The sequence below is a fragment of the Cyanistes caeruleus genome, chromosome 6, assembly GCF_971803275.1.
Source record: "Cyanistes caeruleus chromosome 6, bCyaCae1.hap1.1, whole genome shotgun sequence".
Lineage (NCBI taxonomy): Eukaryota > Metazoa > Chordata > Aves > Passeriformes > Paridae > Cyanistes > Cyanistes caeruleus.
In genome coordinates this window covers 5588153-5610833 of record NC_141706.1, presented here as the reverse complement: position 1 = coordinate 5610833, position 22681 = coordinate 5588153, and the positions used below count along the sequence as shown (strand labels likewise).

The following is a 22681-nucleotide window of genomic DNA, read 5'->3' as shown; positions in this document are numbered from 1 at the left end:
TTTTCAATCACCAGTTTAAATAGAGCAGCCCATATTCCCCATTTGAAACAGGAAGAGTGATAAATCCAATCTTTATTAAACTTCCACTTTTCAAACAGACGCAAACTTTGTAAAAAGATAAAATGTATAAACACTAAAATACAGGAAAACATTTTTAAATTCAACAAATTTTACAGGGTACAAAGATTTGCAGCTGCAGAACTGAGAGCTGAGCCAGGGTTGGCAACACAGTCAGGGTAAGATCAGTTCCAACAGCAAGACCCACATAATACACAAAATTATTCACAAAACCAAGCTACAGATACTCCCAGGTTTAAGGAGTTCAGTCTCCTTGCTAAAATTCCATGGCATTCCCAACTGGGACAGTGCCCCAGCACCCAGAGATAGTGCTGGACGAAGACAATGAATGTCAGAACTAACTCCAGCCAGAGAATCACAGTGATGGCTTTGAGGCGGTTGCATCCCAAAGTCTGTGAGCAAGCACAGGGAGTTTTAGCCTTAATTCCAAAAAATATTTCTGACTTTGGTGACTGGGGTTAATTGCTACAGGTTAATTGGTTAATTAATCAGATGCAGGGATATCATATCTGGCATGGGAGGGGTGCCAGGCGATGGATAAACAACGGATGTGGTGGCATCTGTTAAATTGTACGTGGTAGTGAAATAATGACAGCAAAAGTAAATTCCAGTTGTAATAATTTAGAGAACACTCATCATTGCTTTGTCCAAGAGCTCTTTAAATGACAAAATTAATGGGCTATGGCAGAAGAATATCCGTGCTTGGAATGACCATCCAGTCATTACTATCTGTGACAGGAATGACCACCAGTGACTGACAGAAGATAAAAGGCACCTTGAACGTACAAGGGATCCAGGAATTTCCTTCTTCTCCTCTTTAGACACCCCTGCTTTTGTAAAACTTGTGGCCTGCACCAAGCATTCTACTTGATCTAAGCCACAAGGATACTAAATAGGCAGGAATACTAGAGCTAAGTGGGTAACAGCATTCCCATTTCAGGGAGACACAGCGGGAGTTCTAAACTCACAGACTACTCATTTTGACTGCTTCAGTCCTGCCTGTGCATCCAGTAGATCATCTGGGACCCTGGAGCAGATCCTGATGGATCAAGGTGACTATTCTCTGCAGATAGAGGTGACCAGCTGGAACTCTGGAAAGAACAGCGGCAATTTCCTTCTCCCTGGGGAAGATAAAATCATGTGTTGGAGAGGATCCCGAGTGTTCAATCCCCCATCCCTACTTTGGAATGGGGTTGCATGCAGCAGTGCTTTGTCAGCTCACCCGATATTCCCAGTGTGGGTTTGGACCCTGAAGGGAAGTACAGCAGATGGGTAATCATGAGAGAGAGACAGAGTCAACTCAAACTTCGCAAAAGCCACAGAAGAGGAGAACAGAAGCTTCACCCTGTGGAAATGAACACAAAGATCCATGCAAAACAGTCAAATGGGCTGCTTCCACCTTGGAATTAGTGCCAGGAGTAGAAATAAGTGATGTCACTGATGCAACAAGTGCAGTAACTTCTAAAGATTTCCAGCACAGACCCACAGGAACTTCAGGAATAAGATAAAAAAGGCTCCTCACACTTTATCACTTCAGAATGCAACCCTCCAACTTCCCCCAGAGAAAAAGTTAATGCACACATAATTCACAGAACCATCCAGAAATTATGGGAGAATGGAGACTGAAAATATGTTCTCTAGTTAACATAAAACATTCCCAGGCAATTAAGGTTTTTTAATGCTTTAAGTAGGACTGATTTGCCTCCATTTCAATGGGCTTTTTGGCACTCTTGCAAAGGGAGCTACAAAATTAAAATAACCTCTGGAACAGCACCAAGGTGGACAGAGCAAGTTAATAATTCGACACTTCTTAATTAAAGATATGCATCAATAATGGGAGGATGAGGTGAAATTGTATTTGCTTTGTACAACTGGGACATGCCACAAAATTGGGAAGTATCAAGGGAAAATGGAAAGTAAAGAAAGTAAACTTCAGTTTCAGTGCATCCCTCCTTCCACAACTGATTCTGCTTGGCTGAGGCAAACATAAGACTAAAGGAAACAAAGCCCTAAGCTAAAGGTAAACTCTTGGCTCTGTCTCCTTAGCATTGCTACAATTTGGCCTAAATGTTTAAGAAAGGCAAGTCAAGCAGGAAAAGAGCACGGAGGGAGAATCTCTCTGATAGTCGTAAAATCAGTGAATTCATGAACGGCCTAATTTCCATGCACTGGGACACTACAGTGCAATTGTATGAGAATAAATTAAATTGCTCTTAAAAACAGCTCCATAAAATGTCACTTTTAAGAATACCAAATCAAAACTATTTCAGTGTATTAGCTTCTGATTAGCCAAAACCTCCTTCCTAAGGCTACTGTGAATTCCATCTTATAGAATCACTGAACAGCCCAAGTCAGAAGGGACCCACACAAGGATCATCAAAGTCCAGCTCCTGGCCCTGCACAGGACACCCCAACAATCCCATCTTTATCTGAATTGACTCACTCTGTGCCTTTGATATCTGTCTCCAGGAGATGGAATTTTGCACCCCACCTCTGCAGAAATTCCAGCTCCTCTCCCAAGATTTTGCAGCGACTCACCACCAAGGAGATGTCAAAGAGAGCCTGGGGGAGAAATCAGAAAAGCAACATCAGCACTCAGGGGGTGACTATGTGATGCCTGAACACACAGCTCATCCTAGAAAGTACAAAAAATAAACATGGTTTAACTGCTACCTCAGTTTGGATGGAAAAATGGAATTGTACAAGTATAACAAATGTGCCTTTTTTGCTTTAAATTTCTCCTTTCAGCTTTGCCAGCAGCCACGCAGGAACACAGAAGTTTGGCTTGGCAATTTAAACCTACATTCTTTAGGAGGCAAAATGGCCTTCAGCTCAATTTTTTTTCAGGCAAAACCCCCGTTTTTTAAATAAAGTTCAGCTTTTAGGACTCCTGCCTTCAGAGACAAGTATTTCCTGTCACACCTCAGAGTATTCCAGAAGCAAATTTTGATTTGCGTTTCTGAAGCTTTCATTAAGGTGCTTTGGTTCTCAGCTCAGCTCTATTTTCTCTGTTGCAGAAAATAATAATTTGATTCTTTTTCAGAGTCTTCTAAGTTTCCCTGGAACATTACCTGGGGCAAGTACAACAGTGTGGAACACTTTTCCTGCCACCTTCCCCGACTTTCAATAAACTGGAAGATGAGTTTTTGGACTAAACACGAGGAGGGTGGAGCTTGTTCCTCTGCAACACAAAAGAAAACCAGAAATCTTTGAAAAGCCATTTCATAAAGCATTAGAAAATCAAGCACATATTTAGTCATCCCAACAACAGATTAGCAGGGCTTCTACTTTCCCACTATTCAAAAAATCTCACCATCTAGGAAAGATTCAAAGTCCAGGCTAATGATGCTTCTGGAAGGACGTGCAGCGAAAAACTCACCATCTGAGAAAGAAAGTTAAAATACCCCAGTTATTTCCATGCTTACTTCTGGAGTTACAGCTCTTCATCTTCAGAAACAGATGCATTACATAAATTTCTGAATTTTCATATGAAAAACATATTCAGCTTACACACTGTAGCATATTTTCTATTTCCTATTTATTTTCAGCAGATCTTTACAAATACAGGTATTTCAGGTTTCTACTCTCTAACATTGCAAATTCATAAAACACAAACCTACCTATTTTGTGACTCACCTATTGAGGGTCCAAACACAACTGTGAGCATCACAGAATCATAAAGAAAACTAAAGACAGCTTGCTGCTCACTCCATTCCATCAACTCCCACTCAGTGAAGCTGAAAAGAGGGAAAAAAACCCACTGTCACTCCAAGTTTCAACCAAGCAACCCAAACAACTTTCTGACGGACAAACATCAAAGTATTAAATGCACTTGCAGCTCCTACCACATCATACAGCAATGAAATTTTCCAAAGCCAAACAGAGTCTTTCATTCCAACAGAATATAAGAATCTGCTTGGAATGCAAGCATATTACCATAAATTTTATATAAATGTCAATTTAGTGATTGAAGGAGAGTTGGATATAGAAAACCTGATCACAGAGTACCACTGCAAAACTGCTAATGGGATAACTGCCTCACACATGGAAGTTCTCCAAGGCTTTATTGCCTACCTTAGGCTTCAAGGAGATGGGTATTCCAAGATTTCCCACATCAAATAACAAGGAAAACCAAAACCAAACACATTCATGTACAAATATGAGGCCCCAGAAACAGCTATTAAAAAATAAAATCTGGGGGGTGTTTTCCTTACTCATATTTCTTCAGGATTTCTAGGCAGACCCTTTCAGTATTCTTGAGCTTCTCCATCTCAGCCAAATCAAGCTCATCCTCAGCATCCATCTCTGATAGTTCTCTGCAAGGATAAACCAATCTCATGAGATGCAGTACAGTGGTTACAAACAGATCAAGCCTCTAAAATCTGAGTGTGCACCTGATTCCTAAATCCTCTTTTGACATCTTACCTCAGAAGTTCCTCTTCTTGGGCTGTGATGCTTTTCAATTCTAAAGCAAAGAGAAAAAAGGAAAGAAAAGAAAAAAAACAACCATGAGAGAAAAGAGCAGCACAGGAAGTCCTAATTTGTTGTGGACTCACTGTTCTTATGGAGTTAAAGGTTATAATTATTGGACAATAAAGTGCTGAATATGACAACCAGCACATACTCTTCAGGTAGCAAGTTCTAAATTCCCCTTTTCCAGTGAAAAATCAGTCCTTTCCATTCTTTAACACCTTTGTAATTAGCTATGTGCAATGCAGGAAAGAGTCTGCATCCCTCTCAGAGTAAATGCATCAGGGTGGGGGTGGAGTATCGCCCTCTCCAGGTTCTAAAACACCAGACAGAAAGTACATTCAGCTGGTTCCATTACCTTTCTGTATGTTCTGCCCTCCTGCTGTTCCAGCACTGCAGCCATCTTCCTCTTCATCCCAAAAAGAATCTGTGGGAAAGCAGTGTCAGGTCTGTGCAGAACTCCTAGATTCAATATTTACTTTTGTTTGTGGGCTCTAGAAATCTCAGCACTTCAAAGTTAACTAAAACCTCAAAAAGTGACAGTAACAAGCAAAACTGGTTTTATTGCACTGTTTTAGAGCTGCTACTGAGCAATCTGATTTCTACTCAAGGCATTGGAGAAAAAGAATTGAAACTACAGAGCATCATTACACAGTAATGCCAAGTTCTGACTGCAGCTTGTATCAAACAACCACAAACACAGAATCCTGAACTGACATTTTAAAGAGCAGCTCTGCAGAAAAAAGAGAAAACAGCATATTGGCCACCTGTTTGAAACACACACCTGATTCCAGAGCAGCTATGGAGCTCTCTGCCTCCTTCATCCAGTCATCCACCTTTTCTATTCTTGATTGGAGCTTTCTGTATTGCTCCTAAGATGGGAAAATTGTACTTGAGTCACTGATACCATTTTAAAAGCTGATTTTTTTTCTGGGATCACCATGGGGCTCTTTGCTTGCTAATTAATTAAAAGAGCTAATGAAATCTGTCATTAGAGGGAAGAGGCAACTGACAAACCATGGGGGAGTAGTCAATAATAAGAAATTACTAAATGCTTACTGAATCTAGAGCTTCAATATGTACACATCTTCCATCCCTGTCACAATGCATTCCTTGTCACTTATCAGAAAACCCCTGAATGGTTTAGGTTGGAAAGGATTTTAATGATCATTCAATTGCAAACCCCTGCCATGAGCAGGGACACCTTCCACAACCCCAGCTTGCTCGAAGCCCCATCCAACCTGGCCTTGAACACTTCCAGGGATCCAGGGGCAGCCACAGCTTCTCTGGGCAAACCTGTGCCAGGGCTTCAGCACCCTCACAAGGAAAAATTTATTCTTTAATACTTGCTGCTACTACTACCTACCTACTTACTAACACTGGTATTGCTACAGAATAAGTAACTCATTTTTTGTGGTGTTTCCTTTAATACTCCCATTTCTCACTCTGTTAATCATCAAAACTCTTAGGCAGAAGGTTCCTACAAGTTTTCCTGCAAGAAAGTCACTATCCCAATGTTATATTTGCATATAAATAAAAGGGAAATGTATTCATAAGAAAGAAACTTCCATGAGAGTACACACTTTTAATAATTAAGCTCCCACTCATTTAAAGACAATAAATGTGGTAGAAGTGATTTTTTAAAGGTAAATGCCTGCAATCCTGTGGTTCTTTACCTCAGCACTCTGTAGCAGTTTCCTGTACAATGTCTCCTTTTCACTGTGAGATAAGATTTTAGCCTCTTTGGTGAAACAGGATTTCATCTTGTTCAGTTCTGCTCCAAACTTACTCAGCTGTGGTGAATGGGAAATACAGAAGAGAAAGTGAATGGAAATATAATCCTTCCTGACTCTAGCTCAGCACCCAGCCTCAGTGATATCCTATGCCAAACTGATGAATTATGAAAAATACTGTGTCTCTAATCAATTTAGACTCTTTCTTTTCAAGCACTAGATCTTTATTCTTGGCATTAGAACCACAGAAAACAAAAATCCCTTGATCTGCCTTCTCAAGCCTAGTGGGATACTTCTATAAATTTTCTGGGTTTTCTATGCAGTAACTATGGGTCATTTATTTCCCCTTTAGTATATTTCAAATGACACATTTCCTTGCATTCTCCTGGCATGCTGGAAGTTCTCAGCAGTTTTCCACTGAGAAAACTATTTTGCCTTGTTTCACCTGCTGTTGTTTTGTGACCATTCTGGTTCTTATTTGATGTGAATAAATAAATTAACCTCACTTCTTCATTACACACAAACAATCTCTCCATGCACCATTACCTCTTCATCAGTGCAGGTTCTCATTACTTCCCACAAACTCCTGATCACGTTCACCAAGGGCTGATCCAGGACAGTCACATGTGGTTTTAACCTGGAATATGGGGGGGAAAAAAATGTTGGAAGTCTTGCTGAAATTTCACTGACCGCATAAAGCAGCACGTTGATATTTATACAATTCACTTCTAAATCTGTAATAAATGACTAACTGTATTTTCACTTTTCCTGTATGAAATGTGCTAACTTTCTTCAGGCCGTTTCCATGCACCCAAAGCTGAAAAAATGGAATTACTGATAAACTGTGTGACTGCAAAACCACTCACTCCGCTATTTTCTGAGACAGGTCCTGGCAATCCTCCTCATAAATCCTCAGCTTGGGCCGGTGCACATACTGGCTGTAGATGAGATCTTCTGCAGTGGGAGGTGCACTAACTGCACACTGAGGAAAAAACACAGGGAAAAGTAGGAAGAAAAAAAAAAATTTAAAAAAAACAACGTATTTTTCAGAAATAGTAACTTCCAATCATTTCAATTCTGCTTTCATGCTTTGTGTTTCCTCACACCAGAGCACAGGCTTCTTTTTGGGACATGTGCCTCATCATTAGAGCTCAAAAAACTGAAATTAAATATTACTGAAAGAAGTCTCCCTTTTAGATGAAGACTTCAAAACATGTGTATGTTATGCAGATAACAAGAATGCTCCCCAATAAAACAATGCTTCATTCAAAGTTATGCTTAATTCAGAATCAAAGCCTTTGGGAGCCTTATGGAGCTTTATTCCTCAGATAAATATAAGGAGGGTACTTCAGCAAGCAGCCTGTATAGTAAAGCTCATAAATAACTGACATGAATTACTTGCAGTCCTTCAAAGAAAGATTTCAGGGGCTTTTGTGGAGATGGTGTCTGTTTTTTATCAGCCACTAGTCCACAGCAGCAGCATTATTAAGCCTGATGAGTATTTAGAAACAACTCCGTACGACTAAATTTGTAAAATAAACTGTAGCTAAACTGGGAGAACCCATTTTAAATTAAAATGGAAGGGGTTTAGAAGTCTGACTTCTGTTCTGTGTTTCTTCCCTGTTTTTCAGGTGAGGAAATAGAAGAGTAGCAAGAGAAGCACTCCTAAAGGAGAAAGTAGAACAGGCAAGAGAAGCTCAGAGCAGCTGCAGGTAGTAGTGGCTGATGGACACAGAGAGAAGATAAAGTGAAAAGATCAGACTGATCTTCTAATTCTTTCAAATTTATTGTCCTTAAAACAAATTTAAAAAGCAAGAATTAGCATATTTATCCCAGAACAGTAATCCTGAATATATAGTGTTCAGTGAGGACATGGAAATCTGTTCTGATTTTCATTTAAAGATGTTTGAGTTGCTAAAAATTAAGACCCAAACTAACAAAGGAGAATTATTGAAGGTAAATTATATTGTTGCACTCACATTGGCTGGAAGCTGGCTGTGCCTGGGCTTCTGAATCACAACATGGACTTGAAGAAGAGTAAAAAACTCCCCAACTGTGATAGCACCATTCTGGAATTTCTGTACATTTGAGGAAAAACATACAAGTAAGTCCATATTTCAAGACAGAATGTTCACTGGTGTATAAACACTGGTTTTTTTTCCTGTTAGGACAGGAAGTTCTGTCTTCCAGCCCTGTCCATACCTCCCATAAATTTTCTTCACAAATGCTGTCCGTGAGAAGCTGGGACTCCACATGACTGCTGCGATGGACTGGGAAAACAAAACAGAAAGGGGGAGGAATTGGTGGGGTTAATAACATTCTTACAGGACAAAGAACACAAAGTTTGGGACTCTTATCACAAATGATCTCTTACTTGTTGATTCTATGTCAGCCTTCACAGAATCCAGGGAGCTGCTGGTGTTGGGATGAGGACACTCAGAGCTTTTAACTGAGCGACCTGGAGGTTCTCCAGCTTTATCAACTTCTGCTCGGTCCTCAGGCATAACATCAAGAGTCACCTAATATTATCAAATTTTTTGAAAATAAATTAATATAGTTATAGAAAGCAACCTAACTGGATCAGTGGTTTATTGTAGCTGTTCCTTAAAAGGATTAAAGGGATACTACGCAGAGAATTGGCAAATCCCTCATTCAGCCTGTGTTGCACACACCAACCTGATTCTTCTAACTTGGCAAAACAATAAAAACCACAGGGAATGACACAGGACAATGACAGCAAGCTGGTGATTATGAAAAACAAGAAAACCATACTAACAGATCCACTTACACCCCCAAAACTTAAGCCCTGCTGGTATTCTCATATCCTTACAGTTAGGGACCAAGCTCACCTCCAAGTCTTGAGAGGCCCCAGCATCCACATGTTGATCCCTCCTGGCCTTCTTTGGGTTTTGAAGATCTTCCCCAGTTTGTCCTAAAGCTCTTTTTACGTTGCAAGTTTTTGTCTCCTCAAAGGGAGCCTTTTCAGAGTGGAGGGTTTGGTTTTTATTTTTATCATCCCAAGCATCTTCCATGAGTTCGGAGCTGACAGATTCATTGGAATCCATTTCCTCCAGGCACACAGGGAGAAATTCTTCTGCTATGAACTGAAAAGGACTGAAGTTCTGCCTGCTGGACTTGTTACCTGGGGTTTCACTGGTGTTTCCTGGAACTGAGGCTTCTACTCTGTCTGATTTTGTATTTATGTCTTGTGCACTAGAAACACGATTTCTGTTTGGTAGTTTAGGCTGGAATATACCCAGAGGGATATTTATTCCTGGATATTTATCCTTAGGCACCATTCCTATAGGATCAGCTCCAGATTCCAGACCTGTGTTTTCCTGTTTTTTGGGATCAGAGAAGTTATTAGCTTCACTGACAGTGTTTTTTCCCAACCTCAGGGTATCCTCTGGCTGAGCTGAGGAACTGGGCAACAGGTCAGAAGAAGCAGTTTTGGAAAGAGAAACAGATTTCCTTGACAAACCTATCAGTTTTGAACAAACACCTAAAATACCTGAAGATGCTGGTGGAAGAGTGGGATGTGCCTGATCCCCTGAACTGTCACAGACCAAAGGTTGCCCAGTTGGTTCAGAGTTTATTTGAAAGTCTTTTGGTGGTGCCTCCCCTTCACCTGACAGCTCCTCATTTTTCTTGGATTCCTTGTTAGCACCTGGAATGGGGTTTGCTCCAGCCAAGCCCAAATCTGAATCTCCACATTGAGATGAATCCTCTTCCACTATCTGGTTTCTCTGAGTGCTAGGGGAATCTGGATGACCCTTCCAAGGATCTGATCCCTGCATGGGAAAAGCAACACAGGATCCCGAGCTGCCACTTTCTTCCCTGTGATCCACAGGGCCCTTACTTGGGAACTCAAAGGATACTCCCTTTGACTGCAGTTTTTCTGGTGGTGTCAGATCCTGCTCCCTGCTTACAGGGACAGAATTATCTGTGGGAGGGCCGTGATCCTGTGGTGCCCCCACATCCACAGTACTTTTTTGAAGGGAGACAGAATAAACAGAATGTGGTGTTGTGCCACCGGGGAGCTGGGTAGCTCCTTTCTCACTAGGAAATGCTGTGTCTGATGAAGCAGAAGAGGGAATGCTGGCCTTATCCTTAGGTTTTGTGGCACATTGTGAGGAATCCATATCACCTCTGCAGGGCTCCAACCCTCTGTGCATGTGCTGTGGTGGCTGCTGGGCATTTGTGTGGGGCACCTGCTGGGCCTCAAACCCACGGATGCTCTTACTGACAGCAACAGTGTGGGATGCAGTGATGTCCATGTCCTCCTGGTCGTGGGCAAACACGATGGTTTTGTCAGCAGGAATGGCTGGGATGGGCTGTATGTGCTGTGCTGTGTGAATTGTGGTGGTTTCCATATCCTCAGCCGGAGCAAAACTGATGGTTCTGCCACCTGCAGCCTCTCTCCCGCTCAGCTCCGCTGGCGTTGTCATTGTGGCCCCTTTTTCTAAGGACAGAGTTTCATCTCCCCCTTGACCAAAGTATCCAGGTGCTTCTTGGTTTTGTGACAAAAAAATGTTGATGTTGTAATCTGGAACCATCGTCACACACCTGCCAATCACGCCCGTGTTTTCACTGTGGGGAAACACAACAGACTTTTCTCCAGACAACTGGGAACTTCCCTTGGGTGCCTCAGATGTCCTGGCCCACACTGGCTCTTCTGCACCCCTCTGGAGCAGCCCATGAGCTGAGGGAGGAGTTTTTAAATCCTTTCTCGAAGAACATGTTTTACCCATGGAAAAATGTCTGTCAGAGTCTCCTCGGGTTGGCAATATTTTGCTTACTGCCCTCACAGGCTGGGGTTTCTCTTGCCTCTCTGAGTTTTGGCCATCTGCATTTATTCCTGTCCCAAACTGTTCATTTCCTCTCATTCCAGGGGGAGCAGGATTGTTACTGAAAGTAAATGAACCACTTGGAGCCAAAGCAGTAACAATTTGCTTATTGGTGCTCATTTTCAAGTCCCCACATTCCTTTGTCGCAGTTTGACTCACGATACCCACATCACAACGACTGGAAAATGGGAAGGACTGGTTCTGCAGCTGCTTGGATAGTGCAGTGTTTTGATTGTAATTACTGGATTCTTGTTCTGTGTTAATAGGAGCAATCTCAAAAGCAGCAGGATGAGCTTTGGTTATGTCCATGCTTTGATCACATAAAAACATGCCTGTTGTGTCATTTGTGGAGAAATCTGAGAGGCTTGGAAGGTTTTTTCCCAGAGATTGTGATACAACTTCTTGGCTTTGTAAAGACAGGGATGCACTGGTGTTAGTGACAACATTCTCAGGGACTCCCCTGTTTTGCTCTTGTAACAAACACATGCTCTTAGCACAGGAACTCAGACCACTTGCTTGGAAGTTGGTTTTTCCAAGCTTCTTATCAACCATTATCATCCGAATATCTTGAGCATTCCTTTCCATAGCCTGGCTCTTTTTAATATTCCCATCAATATTCCTCACTTCAACATTTTCCTTGTCCATATCTACAGAATATGCAGATATGTCACCTTCAGTGACATTTTTGTTCTGGCTCTTTCTTGGAATGATTTTACAGAGCATTTGTTTCGGTTCTGCTGCTACCCCACTGCTTTGACCATCAAAGAAAACAGTGTGGCATCTTGTTATTTCCATTTCTTCCTGCTCAGTTACATTGGAAAAAGCAGATCTGTTACCCAGGAAATGAGGTTTGCAGGTGACAGAGGTGAACACTGCACTGGGATGTTCATTACCAACACTCATTCCACCATCCTTAACACAGGTTTTAGCCAAGTTCATGTCGTCTTCTGCGAATATTACTGTCTTCTCACCTGGAAAAACGAGCTGGGTGTTTGCAGAGGGATCAAACCTGCCAGCCACCAGATGTGTGTATGAGCCAAACCCAGCGCTGGCTGCAGCAGGACCACAAGTTTGGGACACTTCTTCCACGAGTCCACCTGGGGCTGAAGGCAGGTCAAGTGCACTGATTTTAGAGGGCCCAGCAGTAGGATCATCTCCAGGTGCCAGACCCTTTGGGATGGTGCCACATGCCAGGGATCTGCTCCCTACGAGCGGAGGGTTGGTACTCACTGGCTTTTCACAGGTTTTATGGCACAAACTGTCCTTTTCTGTGGTGCTAGCATTATAGATGATGTCTGTGTAATTCCCAGTCATCTCCATGTCATCACACTTGGAAAACACAACGGTTTTGTCCCCTCGGAAGATGGTCTCAGACAAAACGGATCCCTGGATGGCAGACAATGTCCCGGCCTCCTGTTTCCCAGCTCGCTGCTCTCCTCTGCCTTCAGCATTTGCTGTTTTTCTGTCTGCACAAAGCTGAGGGTCCTGCTGAACACTTAAGTCGTGATTAGATGCTCTCATGAACACAGAACTATCTGACTCTGTGGGTGGGAAATCCTTTTGGAAGTTGAGACTTTGGTTCCCGACAGTGGAGAGGGCAAAGGACACTTTTGCGGTGTGACTGGTTGTCACGTCCATGCCCTCGTCTGCAAACGCCTCGGTAACATCCGCACACTCCCACCGCTCTGGTGGAACCTCACTGACGCCAGGGAATGGAATTTTAACATCAGCTGCCTCACATTTTGTCATCTCCATCCCACCTTCTCGGCCTCGAAACACTTTTGTCACATTGCAGGCGTCCAGCAGCTCATGGGAATAGCCAAATTCCCCGGAAGGTTGTGTCACATCTCCCGAGCCTTGGGAAGGGACACAGCAAACACTGTCCTTGTCAGGTCTCTCAGCAGGATTGTTTGACTTCAGCCTCAGCAGAAATTCATTGAAATCTATTTTTTTCACAGTAGTGGCTTCCTCTTTCTGTTCCAAAGAGGGGCCTGGATGGTTTGTGGGGTCAGAGAGCAATCTCAATTCCTTGCTGGTTTCTACCTTCCCCTGGCTGGAGTTTAACTTAGCCAGGAAGGAGGTGAAGTCTATTTTCTCGGTTCTGTCAGGCTGCTGGGCTCTGAGGTTCCGTGAGATAATGGCTGTGTGACTGGCTGTCATCTCCATCTCATTCTCCTCTGAGAAGAGGAGGGTGGTGTCCTGCCTGTCCATCCTTGGAGCGGTGTGGTCCACATCATGCCACTGAAAAACAGGAAAAAAAAAAAAAGGAAAATTCAATGACTGGCACTTAAAACAAATGATCAATGGTTTATTCTGCTTAAAACAGAAGTCAGGTAATGTTGACTAATGTAAAGTCCTAAGGTTTTAGCTCTGTAAGTGGGTTTTTTTTAACCCAACCTGTTAATTTCAGGCCACCCTGATAAGCAGTGACATATTTGAGGAAAGGACAATGACTAAATGATGCAAATACACCGTATTTAAATGGGGTTTAATGAAACAATGTGTGTCATCTTACACTTCATATCTAGCCACATCTTAGCAAGCACAGATCAATTACTGAGGCTTATGGATCAATATTTTCTATTTCTCTATAACATGATTTCCACCAGTTTATTGTCCACCTGCTCCAAAGCAGCAGCTGGATATTTCAAAGAACTTTTTCACCACTGATAAGGGAGATTTTAATCTCTTTAGCAGAAAACACAGTTTTATAGCTGTGGGGGGAAAATTGTAATTAGATATATTATATTTTATCAAGTATAATGAATATATTTGTTACCAGATGATAAATTCTCTACATCTGGTGAGTCCTGGCCTATGGAACTGCTCAATGCCCATTTTGTGTAAGAAGGAGAACTGGAAAACTTATAAAAGTTTGCAATCAGTGGTGGCCACTTTACATGCTGGAAGATCAAGAGAAGTGGCCTAAGGATGGAACCTTGCAGTATAATACACATTGCAATTAACGTTGTTTTGTAGAAGGAAAATAAGTGGGATGAAATTCCTTGTACACTGGGAAAGGAAAAGAAAGGCAAAGGGTTGAAAGAGGTGTTGTTTTGTGTGCAGCATGGGACAGAGGTGCTTAAAGTGCAGGTGAGAAGAGGAGGATGATTTAGAGCTGATGGTTGCTCTGTGGCAAAGAATAAAGGGGGTGAATCATGACTCACCAGGGAATATGGTTAGACACATAAGGGAGTCTTGGAAAAGTGGACTGGAACAGAAAGAACATTTTAGGGGATAGGAGGATTTTGATCTGATTGTGGAACGCACTAGAAGGCAGCAAGGAGTGGGAGATGCCAGGGAAGTTCTGATGGCTCCCCTCCAGCAGGTAGCAGGGAATTATGGTCCAGTAACCTTGTTTTTAATAGTGGATTTAATGTCATGGAGAAAGGTGGCAGGAGTTTAAAGGGAAAATCCGGACAGAGTTGCTAAAGTGTTTGAAACCCTAATTAGGACTCAGGACCCCCCTCACTCAGAAACAATTGGCTGATCATTTTAACAGTTTGTGACTAAAGTATACTTTAGTAATTTGTATTAATTAGTGGCTAAAGTATATCTGGCAATTTGTATTGTGATAATTAGTGTCTGAAATGTATTTGGCACTTTGTAAAGAAAGGGGACATTGGAAAAAGGAGTATCCCCAAGCCAGGCAAATCAAACAAAGAACCTAAACCAGGCTCTTCAAGCTACCAAGCCCAAGACCTTAAGTGAAAATGAAAAACCCCTCTAAAGGAATCAGGGGAATCATCCTCAGCTGAGCCCTGTTACGTTATTGCAGGGAATAAAAAGGTAAACTTTTTAATTGATACAGAAATAACTTATTCAGTAGTGAGTAAGTGCAGAGGAAAACTTAGCTCAGAACCTGAAAGTGCCATGGGTGCAACAGGGAGGAAAGAGAACAGGCTTTTTTTCACAACAACTACTTAAATTAATAAAACAGTGGGGGAAACTCCAATTTGTATACTCCTGAATGCTCAATCCCCTTGTCAGGAAGAGATTCACTGGGAAAATAGTATGTTCATATAACTTTCTAGGATGGGGAAATACAAATTGAAACACCAGAATCAAAAGCCACCCAGGCAAAGATTTTTATGTTACAGGAATCAGAAGAGCTGGACAAAATCCCAGAGGAGGCAGAAAATGCTGTAACCCTTTTGGTATGGGCAAATGTGATGTCTGGATGATCAAAGGTGGCCAAATTGGTGAGGATTACTCTCAAACCTGAAGCCAGACTGGTAAAGCAAACCCAATTATCCTAATAAGTCTGAGGCAAGGAGAAGTTGGAGAGACTTAATTCCTGATATTCATTGAGTGGTAACTCATCTGTACACAGTCTTGACAGGACACAAAATTGGAAAGTATTCTGCCAGCAACCAAGACTGAAAGTAAGTGACTCAATGCTACTGTATGTCTGCTACATTTCTTAGAACAACCTGGATACGGGGTGTCAAAGAAAATGACACAAATTAGCAAAGAAGCAGTAATATATTTTAGTTTTGAGATCTTGCAGGAAAAATAGAAGCTTGGGAAGCAGCTGAAAAGAAGCCATTTGCCAGACTCCAGAGCCAAGGACTATGAGCTTTCCTAGGTAAAGCCAGATGGTGCCAGTTACGGATTTCAGTTTTGGGGTACTGGCAAAACCCTTGCATTGTCCTCCACTAAAAACACTTAGTTTGGACTTCTGAGAGTCAATAGTGCCTGAAAAGCCCTGAAAGAACCTTAATGCCAATCCCTGCACTGGGAGTCTCACACTTGAACCAAACCATTTGAGTTATCTGTGCAGGGATGGATGCACCTGGCACACCACAGCTACAGAAAATCCCAGCAAGTGATTAGTAAACTCATATAGGTGAGTAATTGTAGTTCCAAATTAATGTATAAGGTAAGAGAACTAAAACCATCAAGAAACACTTCAGGAAACATTGTAACTAATTCATAAAGGAGTATAGTAAGCACAAAGATGACAGAAATTAAGATCGGTTACTGACAAATAAGTAATTTATCTTGCAAAATCATCTCAAGGAAGGAAGGCCACCTCCAAGGCTAGCAAAACAGAGGAATTCACCAGGTAATTATTGGCAAACTGAATTTGCAGAACTGCCCTGGCAGAATGAGGGGCTGGTACATTTTAGTATTTTAGTACTTTCTTTAGATGGCCAGAAACTTTCTCATGCCCCACCAACAAGGCAAGGGAAGTCTCAAATTCTTACTGAAATTAATATGATACCATTAAAATTAACTTTTGTAAGCTTTAAAAGGTACATTGTTACCAAATCACTGGGACCAGACTCGCCTGTACATCCTTTCCAACCAGAAGATCCGGTGCTCAAGAGAGCCTGCAGTTTTGGGCCAACCCAGGAGAAGTGGAATGGACCATATCAAGTCCCCCTGGTGACCTACACTGCATTCAGAGTGGAAGGAATTGGACCCTGAGTTTATCACATGGGGGTAAAACAAGCAACCACACCTTAAACACGGCACAGACAAGACTGACTCACACCATGGAGCTTTTATGTATATATATATGCAAATCCTATTATTTTAAGATAGGATATGGTTTCCTAAGGAAATATTATTTATTAGATCTAGATGAAAATTATAAATAATTACATATTTATAGTAATAATAATAATAGAACTATATTCTTAATTTCTGGGAAGGAAAATGTAGTCTTAAAATTAGTGCAAGGTTTTGGCAAATTACAGAATGTAACTTCTGTAACATGTGGGACCTTACAAAACAGATTAACTTTAGACCTATTACTGTTACACAAACAAGGAATATGTGGTTACTTGAATTTAAACAACAGTATTTGCTGTGTGCACATTCTAAATGTGACAGTTAAATCAGATGATAAAAATAAGATAAGGACTGGTTGATGCATCTAGCAGAGAATTAATGGCAGAATAAGAAAGTAAATAGTTAAACAAAGTATTTAAAGAACTTGCATTTTATCTGACTGGTTTGCCTTACTTTTGCAAAATATAACTGTGATCCTATGAATAATTATGACTATTATATTTGCCTTAAAAACTTATATTACTAAAAAAAGTGAGACTCATGAAAGCTTGCAAAGAAGATAAGAATGGAAGAACTAGTTCATTACTGAGAAGTTATAAAGGAATGTCAGAAGCAAGAGTTATTTATGTTGCAGTCTAATGCCTATCAGATTAGGACACACTTACAGACACGCAAAATACAGAATATTCACTTTCAAGAGAATTTTATATGAACACAAAGGCTTAATTTTTAGGCAGTTAACATTTTTGATCTTAACTACACAAATTCTTGTGAGGTATTTTGGACATTGGTATTTTCAGCACCAAAAAATCAAAGCCTTCACATACCTCAGTCGGCTGCCCCAAGACCTGGATGGGGGCATGAAGCAAAGTGTTCATCCCTGTGGAAAGAAAGGGAACACTCCAGGTTTTGTACTGTTTGCTTATTTTGTCCACTTCATCCACTGAGCTGAAGCTCAGTGTGCTGAGTAAACAAATACAATTAAACCCAAATATATTCTGAAAAATATTTTCATTATTCCCTTCAGCACCTTGAAGGGCCACCCAGACTTGCACAACAGAATCCTTGTAAACAACTTCAAGGGGCAAAGCCCATTCAGAGAGAGCTCTCCCAAGGCAGGGAGACTGCTCCAGGCACATTAAATTTTCTCAAACATAATCAGTAGCTTTAAATAAACAGAGTCATATAATTATTAAATCTGTTTTCAAACTCACCAGTGATCTCACAAGAAACAGACCCCAGGTCTTCATTCCTACAAAAGGTGGGTCAGAGAAACAATTTGTTAAAAGATTTTAAAGAGAAACCTTGCTCAATAAACTGAAGAGGCAGAAAATTGTGTTGCACAGAATTCCGTGGCAGACCTCACATGGGTCTGGGCAGCAGATACCAGACACTGCTTATTTGTCTTCAATATATTCTAATTTGAGTTACAATCTTATTTTTCCCATGAAATTATCTATTATACCACAAACCACTGTTCAACATACAGTGACATTTTAATTTTTAAGTGAGAAGAAAAGATTAACTCTTTTTTTCATAGAATCTGTGGTTCTATGAAATTCTCCTTCTCACATACAAAGTGTCTTGTCTGTTATTTTACCTCCAAGTCATTTTAATTTTACAGATCCCACCACTGTGTTTTATCTATAAGAACTCTGAGGCCAGACTAGCACTTTATCTTTTTCTGAGGAAAAGGTTTGGTAATAATAAACACTGAATAATAACAAATATGTGTCAGGCATGATACTTACTGATTGGTCAAGGTATCATCCTTCTCATCTGCTGAATGCCCTAAAATTAAGAAAATGACCACATTACAATATGAGAAGCATGATCACATTTGTACTTGATTATCCTAAAAGTTTTGCCCAACCCACGTGATTCTGACTCAATAAAACATTGAGACAAGAGTAAAGTGCATGGAAAACAATGTTCTGAAGTTCTCACTCTTGATGTGTCTTCTTGTGGCAAGAACACTGTGACTGAGGAGTTTTCAGCCAGGCCAGGATAAAGAGCTGACCACGTTGTTCCTTCCCCAAATGGAAAAGTTCTGATTTCTTAAAATCAAGCTAAAGTCTTGATGATAATAGTCTGGGAGGCCTGTCAGGAAAAGAAAAAGGAGTTTTACCTGTATTTTCTGTTTCTGATGCGCTGTTCTTAAGATCTTGCTGGAAGACTCTGCAGCTAAGAACAAAACCACCAGTTTTTAAAAACAAAACCATCTCTAAAACCAAATTCAAAGGAAAAAAAAAAAAAATAAAAAACAAGCAGCACTAATTTAAATCTTTCCTAAATGTTCTGAAACGAGATACCAAAAGCCAGAAGTGTACTGAACCCAGCTGTATTTTTCAGGGAGAAGATGCCATTATGACATTTGAGATATCTGAATGGAAATTGAACGTAAAACAAAAATTCCCAACTATATTAATTTCACTGAACTGGGCTTTTTTTCAGCTGTGAAGTAAAAATGAATAATGGCTCTCAGGGTTCCCAGCTCGATATAAGACTCTTCCTGCTGCTTGCAGTCATTTGTGATTACTCAGTGAGGACACTTTTAGGGGGAAGGATTATTCCCTGCATTCTATGGCTGAGGAAGGGACGTAGGTGTGCACCCTTCAGCTCCCTCACTTGATGGTGTTGGCGAAGCTGACCCTGCGCGAGCTCCTCCTGCGCCTCTCTATGTGGATGTCCTGCCAATAAAAAACACAACGAGGTTGCTTCCCATGCCAGGCACAGCTCCCCAAGAAACACAAAACCAAACTAAACTAATTATTAATAATAAATAATTATTATAATTAATTATAAATAATAAAGAATAAGTATTAATATTATTATCAGAAACGGTGCACTACAACCACCCGCGTTATCCCAGTGGCACGGTTTAATCAGCAAAACACCGAGGAGGATCGGTAGGAAAGGGCCTGATAGACCTACCTGGGTCATTTCGTTCCCATTTCCCAGATCATCCAGAGGATTTCGTGGAGCCTTTAAAATCTGAAAGAAAATACAATAGCTGCAACTCCAAGAGCTGGTTTCTTAGCTGAAGAGAGTTTCTAAGAGCCAGCAGTGCCTCAGTCAATCCTCTCAGTGCAACAGGCTCTTTTGAAATGCTTTTCTTCAACTCCCAAGAGCAAGCAAGTTCCTCTTCCAGGAACTTTCAGGGCTCCTTTCCCCCCCTCACACAGTTTTATTTCAAGGAATGCTGTAAGTTACTCACGGAGGACAGTCGCTTCCTCCTGATGTGCTCCGTGTTATCACTGCAGGGGGAAAAGGGAAACAGGTATTGATGCCTAAAGTTTTTAGCTTTTATGTATTCTTCATATATTTGTAGCTCTGTAGGCTGTTAAATGCTTCAGTGTAACTTCCACTACTTTCCCACCTTTCTTTCCAACAGTGAACAGGCACTTATTGACACATTCCTAATATTTTGTTATGTCTTGCCTGTTACTTCTCCAAGGACATTTTATTTTGCACCATATAATCATAGGCACAATAAAATGGGTAGGAGGGCAGAACCCAGGGGGCAGATTACCTAACCAACTGTTCCTCTCATTGGCCAGATACTCTAATTGCCCAATCCTATCAATTGTAAGGCTCTAATTTGGGGCACTGTTTTTCACCATGTTATGTACCTGAAATCTTCCAAGTAAAGGTTTGCTTTTACATTATCATTATATAGCCTGAAAAAGTTGGTGTTCTATTTCCAGGCATCAGTATGAAGGTACAAAAGTGCACCAAGGAACATTTCCTGAATGGTCCTGCCAAGGGTTTGAGGTTAATAAATGGATTTCTCTGTTATTTTTACAAGTGTGAAATTAAATAAACAACATGCTTGGAACAGATTGATCATTTCAGCACTGGTTCCCAGAATAAGTTTTGGAAAACTCAGCAGATTGCCCCCCCCACAGTCCCATGGTCAGTTCATCTCCTGACAATCCATCACTATGAAATCCCCTCACCAGACACCAAAGAAACTCCCTGGTCTTCTTCACAATGGAAAACACATTTAATTCAAGGGATGTTGAAGCGAATTACAAGTTTTGCTTCTAAAGGGCAATATTTGTACCACAGAAAAATTCTTAGAGGATTTCAACTCACTTTTCCACAGCAGGGTCCGTGTAAATCTTGTCCATTGCTGATGGATGTGCTTTTCCTATAAAAAAACCCTTCCTATTAAAAAAATTTTCCTATAAAATTCAGCACCAAAATTCAAAGCGATTGATGAGCCTCAGTAGGAAAACTACATAAACCCACAACTGGCTATTTGCTTTTGATGCTGGTTTTTTCCCCCTCCATCCTTCTCTAGTCACAGAAATGCTCTGAAGTACAACAGGCCTCTCAAGCCAATGTCCTCCTGTTACATTCACATCATGAATATATCATGATATTGTATATCATACTAGAAAACAGCTGTGCTAACAATTTAAGTATTACTGGTTAACTGACCTTTTATTTAAAATTAAGATTCTAGTAAATACTGGGAAATAAACGAGATCAAGCCTTATCCAAGACAATGTTTGTACTGACACGTACCAGCCATTTTCCCTCTCACTCTAAACTGAATTTCTGGTATTTCAGCTTGTGCCTGTTGCTTCTTGCTCCTTCTCTAGATACAACCAGGAGAGCATGGCTCAATTTTCCTAAAACACTCCTGAAAGGAATAAGAGGAATGTGTTTTTACAATCTGGCCTAAGCCAGAGACCGATAGGTGAGTTAAGCAAAAGGGGGATGTTACTTATGGACACCAACTGTTGCTTATCCAAGGCCCTGCTAAATTCCTGGACTTGGAGAAAAAGAACAAAGATAAAAAGAGGGGACAGGGGTGTGCACATTAGAAGAGGGTCTGTATTACTCAATTCGGGAAGTGTGTATCTCTCAAGTACCTCAGCCAATGGGGAAATGTAAATTAGGATAAAAAGGAGGCTGCATGCCCCAGAAATCTGAGGGACTCCATGGAAAATGCCCCGAGGCCTCCCCCATTATTCACGAATAAAGCTACAAGACTCCTCTGTCTCCTTTTTGGACATAAACCTCTGGCATCATGAATTTATTTGCCAAATACAGGGAACAATTTTTTCCCAGTATCCCATCTAAACCCACTCTCGGCCAGACTGAACACACAAAGGGAGGGACAGGGAAGATGGCTGTGGGAGATAAACCTGGAGCTCTAACAGCCTCGATCACTCTGCTATCGGGGATATTAATCTGAAATTCACTTCCCGACCACCTTCCTTGACCGTTCTTCCTTAATCCTGCTTCAAAATCCTCCACAATCCTTGAGGGACGAGAGGTGAGCTGAGTCGCTGTGCTGGTGAAACCCACCCCCCCCTTTTTATTCCCCCGTTTGACTCTGGGAACACGGGAATAACTCCGTAAGGCTTCAGCCCATCCCTGCCCCTCCTCGGCCTTTTCCCCGTTAGGATGAGCCCACAAAGTCCCTTTTTCCGCCTCTTTTTGTCCCCGCGCCCTCGCTTTACCGCCCACACAGCCCAGGCGCCAACCACTTATCGACCACAAACCCCGCATTAATCACTCTTTCATTAATTACACCACATGAACACGTTCCCCAGACATTAATTACTTCGGATCGATCCGCACCCCCCTTATCGGAGGGGGGGTTCCCCACACGCTCCGCTCCCACCGCAGGTGTCACCTCCCTCAGCCCTCCTTCCATCCAGCCGATCCCGAGGCCGCTCCCGGGGCAGCGCCGACCTTCTCCCCCCGCCTTCTCCCGCGCTCCTGCCCGCAGCACCCGCCCCGGCCCCTGCCAACGGCCGCCGCCGCCGCTGCCGCGCTGCCCCGGCGCCGCCTCCTCCTCCGAGCCGATCCCCTCGGCCACTCTTACCTCCGGCTCGGGGCCCCCCGCTCCCGAATCCCGGTTTCCGGGTCCCTGGTCCCGCTTCCCGCTTCCCGCTCCCCGATCGCCGCCGCCCCGTTCAAATCCAACCGCCCACCCCGCGCCCGTGACGACACATTGGCGCCGTACGGGATGGCTGCCCCCGGCTCCGTACAACATGGCGCCCCCTTGTGCCG

The 22681-nt window shown here is 41.9% G+C and overlaps 1 protein-coding gene across 4 annotated transcripts; it reads right to left on the bottom strand.

Annotated features, from left to right (window-relative positions):
* Nucleotides 1–41: 41 nt before the first annotated feature.
* Nucleotides 42–22608, bottom strand: KNL1 (kinetochore scaffold 1). Of its 4 annotated transcripts, none has more exons than XM_086895042.1 (27): nucleotides 22494–22608; nucleotides 21182–21299; nucleotides 20747–20801; nucleotides 19866–19905; nucleotides 19583–19642; nucleotides 19277–19338; nucleotides 18777–18832; nucleotides 18400–18439; nucleotides 17863–17900; nucleotides 17476–17528; nucleotides 9131–13369; nucleotides 8656–8800; nucleotides 8484–8551; nucleotides 8261–8359; nucleotides 7148–7263; nucleotides 6828–6918; nucleotides 6225–6341; nucleotides 5333–5420; nucleotides 4907–4975; nucleotides 4504–4543; nucleotides 4293–4394; nucleotides 3715–3815; nucleotides 3392–3460; nucleotides 3150–3259; nucleotides 2522–2640; nucleotides 1301–1423; nucleotides 42–1199 (listed from the first exon to the last, which is right to left on the bottom strand). In XM_086895042.1, exons 2-27 carry the CDS (start codon nucleotides 21186–21188, stop codon nucleotides 1094–1096), a joined length of 6213 nt encoding a protein of 2070 aa, XP_086751168.1. In that variant the 5' UTR covers nucleotides 21189–21299; nucleotides 22494–22608; the 3' UTR covers nucleotides 42–1093. The 4 variants fall into 4 exon arrangements, with proteins under 4 accessions (XP_086751168.1, XP_086751169.1, XP_086751170.1 ...); XM_086895043.1 differs by lacking the exon at nucleotides 22494–22608 and adding an exon at nucleotides 22230–22424; XM_086895044.1 differs by lacking the exon at nucleotides 22494–22608 and adding an exon at nucleotides 22302–22417.
* Nucleotides 22609–22681: the final 73 nt, after the last annotated feature.

Coding starts and splice junctions, on each gene's coding strand:
- KNL1 (XM_086895042.1), bottom strand. Junction 19,339..19,582: donor ATGGGAACGAAATGACCCAG/GTAGGTCTATCA, acceptor TTTTATTGGCAG/GACATCCACATAGAGAGGCG. Junction 6,342..6,827: donor GAACCTGCACTGATGAAGAG/GTAATGGTGCAT, acceptor CATTCACCACAG/CTGAGTAAGTTTGGAGCAGA.